The 10,398-nt window shown below is 48.8% G+C and overlaps 1 protein-coding gene across 1 annotated transcript; it reads right to left on the bottom strand.

The window, feature by feature from the left end:
* Positions 1 to 6,914: 6,914 nt before the first annotated feature.
* LOC123104882 (elongation factor-like GTPase 1) lies at positions 6,915 to 10,398 on the bottom strand. The gene has a single exon (XM_044526814.1). The coding sequence runs from the start codon at positions 10,173 to 10,175 to the stop codon at positions 7,038 to 7,040; it is 3,138 nt and encodes a 1,045-aa protein (XP_044382749.1). The 5' UTR covers positions 10,176 to 10,398; the 3' UTR covers positions 6,915 to 7,037.

Raw genomic sequence — 10,398 nt, forward strand, 5'->3', positions numbered from 1 at the left:
AAAATAGTTCATAGCAAGTTGTTTAAAATGTCTTATAAAAACAAACGGAGGAAGTATGCTTTTATCCCTCCTTCCCATATTGTTAGGCGTATTAGTTTTAGCACGAAAATTAGCACACCAGTTGAGCCATCATAGAGGAAAGCATCCACGACTGAGGAAAAAAAAGGAGGGAGGCATGTACGGTCTCCTTTGACCACGATCTCTAGGTGTCCATAACTGCTCAAGAGAGAAAATTGGCTGCATGCGTCTTAGGCCCCTCACAATGCCTCACTTTGGACAGATGTTAAGGTTGTCAACTAAGCAAAAAAGTCTGATGTGGCATGCTACTCAAGAAGAGAGAGAATAGTATGATGATCCGTGCTAAGCACGTGTACCAAGGTGGAAGCACAATTTTAAGTCTACAACTAATTAAATGCATGAAGCTTTGCACCCAAAAGCTTAGCACCTTTGCATTGGAGACTTGAGTTGCTAAGGCATCTAATAATATACTTAGCACCTTATTTAAGCACCTTTGCATTGGGGGAGGTCTTGCATTTTGGGAATGCATGTAAAACTTACTATGCCTAATAAAATGGAAAGGAGGAATAAAAGCTAATACGCGTAATGTAATATTCTTCAAACGCAAACGCGGTCCATGGTCAAGTAGAGGTTACACGTGGGCGCAGAGACATTCCCATCGAATCCATCTCTTGTCTTCTGGGATGCTTCGCTCTTTTGGCATTGTTGATTGACCGGCGGGAGCAAGGCGTGTGCCCAGCAAGCAAACGGTTAGTTGATCCGTTCGATGGGTTGGGTCATTCTTTTTCGCGGTGTGGCTGGCAGCACGCAGCAGGTTCTTGCCTGCCTGCTGGGTGCCTTGTTTCGCCAGTCACGCCGGCCAAACATCTTTCTTGGAAAAAAAAACTCCCGCTTCTCCCTCGCCAAATTCTCCCCAAGACGGGCTACGATTCTACCAAAGAGCCAGCCAGGCCCACGGTGGCTAAGCCACGTTGGTTCGTTCAGCTAAAAGGAGCAAATCAGGAAGTTTTTGTGGGGCTCGAAGGACGGCAAAAGAAAGCCACACTGGGTATCTTAGGAAACTATGACGAAGCCAAAGGGCATGGATGGCCTTGGGTTTAAAGATTTCGAGCTTTTTAACCTAGCTATGTTGGCAAAACAGGCATGGCTACTTTTGCAGGAACCCACCTCTCTCAGTGCCAGACTACTAAAGAACATATATTATCCGAATGTGGATATCCTGCAAGCTTCTTTGGGGGGTCATCCGAGCCAAATATGGAGAGCAGTAATTGAGGGCCGTAATGTCTTGAAACAGGGGTTGATACGGCAAGTCGGAAACGGTGCTACTATTAACATATGGACAGATAATTGGCTCCCAAGGAAAGAAATGCTCCGGCCTTATGGGTGCATCTCGGCGAACCCACCGCAGCTTGTGTCAGAATTGATAGACCCAACTTCAGCTACCTGGATCAAGCAAAGGGTGAACGAGGTCTTCATGCCAATGGACGCAAATATCATAATGGGCATTCCTCTCTGTACTCGTAATGTAGACGACTTCTGGTCGTGGAACTTCAAGCCCAAAGGCACCTTTTCAGTTAACTCAGCGTATAGAATGCTCTCAGAAACTAAACAACGCCGTGAGGCATGGCTTAATGGGTCACCAGGAACGTCATCAGTGCAGTCAGAGGAAGGGATGTGGAAGAAACTTTGGAAAACTGAAGTTCCTGGCAAAGTCCGGATGTTTCTATGAAGACTGTCAAAACACTCCCTACCCACCGAGGACGTGCGAGCCCACCGCCATATGACGACGTCTAGCAACTGCGGGCTATGCGGGATGCCGGATTCGTGGAAACATTCATTGATTCAATGCACAATGTCCAGATGTGTATGGGCTTTGGTGGATGAGGAACTTGCACATAAAATGATGGCGCTGTTAGAGCCTAAAGCGAAGCAATGGCTGTTTGCGCTTATTGAGTCCCTCACACATGACGAGTTTGTCCTCCTGTCGATTACATTGTGGTCAATCTGGCACGCGAGCCGCAAGGCGATCCATGAGGGGATTTTTCAGAGTCCTCAAGCAACACAGACTTTCATCAACAGATACCGTGACGAGCTTAATGTGATCCGCCCGACAGCAAGACAAACAAATGCACCTACTGCTCCATTGGGACCGCAGCGACCAAAGGCGCCTCCGCCGGGGTATGCAAAAATCCATATTAACGCTGCAGTACGACCGGGGCGAGGTGGGTCAGCAACAGCAGTTTGCCGTGATTCAAACGGAAATTACCTAGGGAGTTCATCCCTAGTGGTGGAGGGAGTGGACGATCCGGCTTGTCTGGAAGCTCTGGCATGCAGGGAGGCAATGTGCTTGGCAGAGGATCTTCTTATCAACAACTACATTGTGGCCTCCGATTGCAAGCAAGTTGTTTGTGATATAAACTCGGGTAGTAGAGGGCAATACGGTGCCATTCTGTCCGAGATTAGTCTTCGAGCTACCCTTTTTTAATGCATTTTTTCCTTTGAGTGTCGTGCTGTAAATTATGAAGCACATAGTCTAGCTAGATTCTTTCTTAGAAGGGGACCGGGGCGTCATCTGTGGCTTGGCCACCCCCATAACCCATCTTGTATCCCACTTTCTGTGAACTTTGATTAATAAAGCTGGCTTAATCCTCAAAAAAAAAAGCTAAAAGGAGCAAAAGGATGAAGGAAAGTGGAAAGCGGAGGAGTGGCCATCCATCAATCCAGCAGCCAGCGAAAAAGAGAAGATGATTCATACCGAACGGTCAGGCGCGCGGGGCCAAACCAAACCAAACTGTTTGCCGGAACGCGGAAGAGAAGCCAGCCGGCCGGCCGGCGTCGTGCTCCTGCAGTGCAGGCACCTAATAACTGACGACGTCCATCGCACGTCCGGTTGCTGCCTTGCTGCTGGGTCGGCGTCCTCACGTGCTGCCTCTGCTCTGGATCCCCCAACCCTAACCCAACCAGCACGGACCATGGTGCGCAACGTGCTTCTGCCGGACCGGTCACCTAATTAACCGGCGGCGGCACGACAACGTAGGAGCGCCAACAATGGAAAGGAAAACAAACTGCAGTGACATTCTGCTCCTGTGACAGGATCCAACCTTCTCGGCACCATGCATCCTGTCATTCCCAAGACTCCCTTTTCTTTAGGCTTCTCCAATAAGCTAGCTCTCTTCACTGCTCAAAAACAATGTGGCCGGGCCGCAAATGTGACATTCTGCTCCTGTAATGCGCGCCGATGCTTGCGCCCGTGCTGCGCGCCGGCGTGACGCTGCTTGCTCCGGTGATGCGCATCGTCTTCTTGCTTGGTGCTGCGTTTCCGCCGCCGCCGCCGCGATCACCTTGCCCAGGCCGCGGCGGTGGCCTGCGGGAACGGCCGATCCCGATTGGATCGGGGTAGAGGATGGAATTTGTTTTTGGGAGGAAGCTTTCTTTTTTTTGGAAAAAGACTAGTCTAGCGTCGTCTTTTGTGAACCCTCACGCCACGTCATCAAATGCGGGCCTCGCATGTCATAATCACGGTAAAAATACCCAAATAGACCAATGAGTGTTTTCTGCAAAATATTTGACCGACTCCTTAATTATTACATGAGGCAAAGCTTTGCTTTCGTTTCAAAAAAAAAATTTGATCGAGAATCCGTGGTTTCTGGAAGGAAAAAATTGTAAACCGGTGTTTTCTGCAATTTACTCATTTTTTCAGTTACCTGACATTTAGGCACCCCCCTTAATCATAACATCATTCTTATGCGTTGGTGATCTCAAACATTTACATAGTTGAACCATAGTGCTGATGGACTTGAATTATTACAGTTGATCGTCTTGAGTAATCAGTCATTGATGTGCATCAGACTTGACTCCACCAATCCCGGAGCTAGCTCCTGGACCCAAGTCTAGTTTCCGAACCACCTTGTCGAGACCCACCGCTGCTGCGTCGAGGCCACCGCCGGCTGCTGCGTTTGCCGGAGCGCGCGAGCGCAGAGCCTCATCGCCGCCGCCATGTCGCTTTCTGGTTCTACGAATACCTTTGCCTGGTTTTGTTATTCATACAGTATTGGTATTATATAGGCGACCGTGTTCGACTCCGGCACGTCCCCCTCGCTGCCGTATCCCACTCCCACGACGAAACAGATTGTGGATCAAACGACAAGTGTTTTGGCGAGCAATTGGAGTTTCCTTCCAAATTCCAATTGCTAGATTACTAGGAGTTTAGGATTTGGTATAAGGGGAAGGAACATAAATAAGCTAGCGGGTATCTGTTTCTATTTCCACTGAAAAATGCATGTTTGTGTTTCGGAGAATGATCTCGCATCAAAGGTAACAATCGCTACGGTGGCAGCCACCAGCTTATAAATAGCTGAAACGACAACGGTAAGAATGACAACAGTGAAGGCAGAACGTCAAGGGCGCGAGGTACTCCCTCCGTTCTGAATTACTTGTCTTTGATTTGTTTAGATACGGATGTATCTAGACTCATTTTAGTGCTAGATACCTTCGTATCTAGACAAATCTAAGACAAGTAATTTGGAACGAGGTAGATGGCAAGCGAACGCGAGCCGTCAGATCTTCGCTTCTCCCTTCGATCATACCATGCTTGCCTGAAGAATAAGAGAATGCCTCCTCCTGAGCGCCAACATGTCTGCATGTCATGCATCGATGACCAGAGCAGAGCTATTTACCTCTGCTGCAATGGCATCGCCTACTGCCTGCTCTGTGTTTTCGCCATAGCTAATAGTGATAGCTCTGCTTTGAGCGTAACCACCCGTTGCTCAAATGCCTCTGGCCAAAATGTTGCTTCTAGCAACCGCCGCGGGCGCACCCCTAAGCTCCCTTGGGTTTGCAGCATCTGTGACCACCATATTTACCTGCCTCTCGGAGCACATTTTGGCAGGCCATCGGCTTTGTACATAGATAATGTAACTATTATGCTGGGTGTTTGACTGTAATAAACACATAAAAGAACAGTTTATAGTCAACATATACTAAAACCAGATGGTGCCAGGGGCAGAAACTAATAATTTTTGTACAAGGCAATAGATGGTAGCTCGCCGCAAAGCTACTGGTACTGCTAAAACATATACTTGTATGTACATGAAGAATACCACAACCATTGCAAAGGGCTAAGCTGAATCATGGTGATGGTAAACTGACAACGCTGGAGTCTAGGCGCCAAAAAGGGAAAAATCAGGAGGAAATACGACAATCTCACCTTCTTTTTGAAGATGTCCAGACGAAGTAACTCAGCGACAGTCCTAAACTAAGCACCAATTGCAGTAGCACTTTGGTATGGAGCTGGGATGCTCTCGACCACACGGACTTTATCCTGCAATCCGACGACACGGAGCCCACAACTGAATTAGCTATTATCTGACAAACTGAAAGAGGAAAAACGGGTCAATCCATCAACAGCTGAACCAAGAGCAACATACTTCACATAGAATTCAGCGATCCCAAGGAGATCTTTGTTAATAAACTAGCGGCACGCAGTGCTTTCACTGAATCCCCTACAGACTACAGAGGAGGGCAAGGAACGAAGTATAAACATGTACTAGTATGGAGCAGTGACCAATGCATACCTGAAGTCTCAATGTGGTCATGACTGCGGTAACCCTAGTACAGTAGGTCTTAACCAGAATGCAAATCCGGTTTCTGTCAAAGGAGCTGATGGACAATGGATTGTTTCACTCCTGTGTTCTATGTAGCTGTGGTCCTATCAAGGTTTCAAGGAAAATCCTGGGGCAAGTTTCCTCCTGTTAGAGCTATAATATCCATGGTTCACTCACCACACAAGACCACCCTGCTCTGATAATGGCTGCAACCACAGACAAGACAACACACGATGCAATCAGTTTATACAAATCAGTGGGGTTTCAGTATAGACTTCTCTGCTAAGCTGCAAGTGCATAAACCCGCAAAAAGAATACATGTGAGTAATAAGATCAAAGAACTGCGTTCAAACTAATTCTAGAGTGCGGTAGCTCTCAGGTGAAATGCCTGCGTTGATATGTAACCATCATTGGCATGTGGGGTTCTCAGAGATGGCATCTTTAGTAGGATTAGGAATGCTTATAAAATGACATTATATATGTCTTGACTCCACATAAATTATACTAATGATATGCATAATCAATAGAAATTTGCAGAAGAACATACTGCCAGCATTTAAGTGGTAGGTGCTATTTAATACTTCCTCCGTCCGGAAATACTTGTCATCAAAATGGATAGAAAGATTTCTATCCATTTTGATGACAAGTATTTCCGGACGGAGGGAGTACATACATTAGATATGCAACAGATGAGGCATAGCTTAGTCTTCACTAAAACTCAGTTATACTAGTGATATAATGCATACTTCACCAAATATATTTGCACTTGTATCAAATAGTCACAAATGAACAGAATGATGAAAACACTTTCCTGCTTATTTATCTCACCTCCACAATCAAATGCATCATCGAACCCATAAAATTACCATTCTTCCATTGTCAGTTTGTCATAGATTCACCTACAGTCAGGAGCTGCAGCAGCTGCACATGCCCCTGAACAAGTACAATAATACAACACCAGTAATTCCTTCCTGGTACAAAGAAACCATCTCACTACACAGGCCATAGGATGTTCTCCATAGGTTAGTAACACACTTATCTCTCTCCAAGGTTTCATAAGTGAATGAATGCCATAGAATAAGCACCAAGACGACAGATAATAACATATATAAACTGAGCCATGGCTGATCACAACCAACACCGGCAAAGACAATGTGAAATATGCCATTCTCTAATATATCACAATCAACTAATAACATAACAGACAGCTAAACATTCTCTAATATACTGTATCACACATGTGACAAAACAATCCAGTAATAATTTCTCGAGCAAAACATACACCAGTAAAAATGAAAAATAATCAAAGCCATATGGTCACATAGATTTCATATTTGATATTGTCTTGTATTGCAGTTTTACCAGCACAAAACCGGGGACAATGATACAGTTTCCCTACCTAACAAAAAAGTACAACTATGTTTTCCTAGAGAGAGTTCGCTGTTTCGTGCCATGCTCCACAACTTTCTCTTCAACATGCAATCCTTTCCTCCGCCTCACAGAATTCATAAGCTTCTTAGCCAAGTTTGGCCCAATGCTTGCCCCATCTCCAAATTCTTCAATCTCCTCCTGTGACTTTGGGATGAAAAAAGGGTCCTCCTGAATAGCATCCCAGTGGCTAAGAACAAGCAGCGCACTGGCTGCACCTGATGTTAAGGTCCTGAGCTGACTAGAAAATCCAATGCTCTCGGCAACAGGCAAGTAAGCGTGCACTGTAAATACTGAAGTCCCTTCTTGCATCTCTTCTTTCAAAATCTTCGCTCGTCTCCTACCAAGAACTGCATATGTTGAACCTAGTTGCTGAGTCGGGGTGGTCAATTCACAGAAATACATGCCTTCGACAAGCCTTGGGTTGTTCTGAAGAACGGCTGCTCGGCATGCTTCTTTAACTGCAGTTATTACTTGGCCACTGAAGATGTTGTATTGATCAGATTGATGGGCAGCATCAGAGTTGTCAGCAAATATGTAAGGCTCAATGATAAATGCCAGACCCCACATTGGTTCATCACATAAAGGCCCTGCATTCGTGGCAAACTGAAATCCTGAAAGAATGCTGTTCCTTAGTGCCACAGATTCTAGATGTAACGATTCAGGAGTATCTGCTGATGATTTAGTGCTGTCAGGAGTATGGTTAGCTTCAGCATCAGATCCACTCACAAACCCCAATCTCTCAGAAAAATCTGCTCTACCACGCACAAGAATACCTTGCCTTCCATCTTCCATGGTTATCACACCATCACTTGATTCAACATCAGGCAAGAGAAGGAAGTTTGGGCCAACCTGCCAAGGACCCAAGGACCAGATCCTTTTGAGGTACCCAAGCCATGTCTTTCTACACTTCTGAAGTTTTTCCTTATCCACTTGCTCAGAAATGGCTTCCAATTCACTGTCTATGGCACTGACCATGCGCTGCCTAAGCATCGCAACAGAATCACAATCATCTTGAGAAATTTGTGGGTTTGACATTACATTCCTCTTTGCTGTTTTCCCCTCCATTATTTGACCAAGCAATTGATCACTTTCTTGGAGGACCTTGGTCAGAGCATTGGGAAGCCTTAGGACCTGAACTCTCACAGTGCATCTCCCGTTTGGAGTAGTCCTCTCAACAAATGCATGCGGAGCCTTCAAGCCTTCCAATAAGCCAGCACCTTCTCCTTCGATCGTCTCTTTAAAGGAGACCAGGGGGTCCGAAACGACCAATTTAACCTTTGCAAACCTTTCCTCCAGATCCTTTTTGCACCGCTCCAAATGAACCTCCCCAGCTGCGGCAAGGATATGTTCACCCCTGTGCGTGACAGTGTACTCAACAAATGGGTCTGCTCGGTTAAGAAGCTTGATCCCTTTAACAAGAGCTCCCAGATCCGTCGGGTTGGCGGGCTCAATTGCAACCTTAAGCATCGGAGACACCTGGAACATCATACTTGAGAAGGGCCAGCAATTCTTGGTGGATGACAATGTGGCACTCTTCAATATATGCTGCCCAAGGCCCTGAATTGCAACCACATTCCCAGCACTCACACTGGCAACTGGCCTCAAGCCCTGTCCCAGCATTTCATACAAGTATTGCAGCTCAATCTCCTGTACATGCTTCTGCACTGCATCCCCTTTCAGTGGATCGTACAATGCCGACAGCACAAAAACCTTCTGCCCTGCATGAAGAACCCCGCTGAACACTCTCGCAAATGCCATAAAACACTCCTCTGATTCACTTGCATCCTGGTGGTTCAACAACTCACCGTGCACCCCCTTCGGTGGTAACATCTTACATGGCACCGCAAACATCTTGGACACATACACCACCACCGGTGAATCTGCACCCGCGTCACAGGTCTCCACACACCTTCTCACCCTCTCTGCCTCCAAGAAAACCTCAGCGCAATCAGCAGCATCCTCTGCTGCAAGCTCCCTCTTTGGCATAAGCCTTGCAACCCTGGCCCCTTGAGCGACAACAGGGTCAGGAGTGCATTCGACCACCATTGCCATCACTGCATCTGCCAGCGGCAGCCACCGGCTCATCACAGACTGCAAAACTAACTTTGGGTCCTTGTTCTGCAGCTCCCGCTGCGGAATGTTCAATTTGAAGTTGTTAATGACCTTCTGAACTATCTCCCCGTCCTGCCCCAGTACTCCCTCATACAATTTCCATAGGGGCTTCAGAATGAACTCCACAAACATGGGCTCCCGGTCAGTACCCTCCACCGCCTTCTTTCCCACAATCATAAAATTCTTCTTACCCTTCTTATCCACCTTTTTGTCCAAGTATCGCGGCCCCCAAAACCCTCTCAGCAAAGCAGAGGCGCTGGCGCCAAGCTTGGTGGCGTACAACTCTGCGAAGTGGTGGATGCGGAAGCCCCAGCCATCGAGGGCGCAGGCGAAGACGACATTGCCCTTTTGGGGCTGGAAGGCGTCCTCCTCGTCGTCATCAGCATCGTCCGGGAGATCGTCCGGCGAGGCTGACGAGCTGGAGGACGGTTGGTCCTCGAGGGACGCGAGGACGGAGAAGTAGGAGTGCGAGCGCAGCGCGGAGTAGATGGAGTTGACGTCGGCGAGGATGCGGTGCAGGCGCGTATAGGCCTCGGCGGGGGTGAGGTGGAGCTCGGTGATGAGGCGGTCGAGCTTGTTGAGGACGAGGCAGGGGCGGAGGCGCTCGAGGAAGGCCTGGCGCAGCGCGGCGTGGGTCTGGATGTGGACGCCCTCGACGGCGTCGACGAGGATGAGCGCCGAGTCGGAGAGGCGCGCGGCGGAGGAGACCTCGGAGCAGAAGTCGATGTGGCCCGGGGAGTCGATGAGGTTGACCCGGTGCGCGGCGGGGCCGTCGCCGTAGCGGAGGAGCACGGCGGCGGACTTCATGGTGATGGCCCGGCGCTGCTCCTCGTCGAGGTAGTCCATGAAGCGGAGGCGGCCGGCGAGCCTGGGGTGGAGGAGGCCGTCGCCGCAGGAGGCCACGAGGTGGTCCGCCAGCGTGGTCTTCCCGTGGTCGACGTGCGCCAGGATGCACGTGTTGCGGACGCGCCGGGGGTCCGCCGGCAGCGCCGTGCTCTCCGCCGCCGCCATCGCGGTGGGAGGTGGTGCTAATTAACCTGGGCTAGGGGAACGTGGGGGCGGCGAGGAAGCCGGCGACGGCGACGGGTGACGCGGGTTTGGGGAGGGAGGCTGATCCGGGCGGACGGGCGGCGGCAGAGGAGCGGCGGCGGCGGCGGGGAGAAACCCTAGCGGTCGTGTCGGGACGAGGGGATTTGTCCCTGCGGGAGAGGAGGAGCGGACCGAAACGATTGTC

This window comes from Triticum aestivum, chromosome 5A, assembly GCF_018294505.1.
Source record: "Triticum aestivum cultivar Chinese Spring chromosome 5A, IWGSC CS RefSeq v2.1, whole genome shotgun sequence".
Classification (NCBI taxonomy): domain Eukaryota; kingdom Viridiplantae; phylum Streptophyta; class Magnoliopsida; order Poales; family Poaceae; genus Triticum; species Triticum aestivum.

Coding starts and splice junctions, on each gene's coding strand:
- LOC123104882 (XM_044526814.1), bottom strand. CDS start 10,175: ATGGCGGCGGCGGAGAGCACGGCGCTGCCGGCGGACCCCCGGCGCGTC.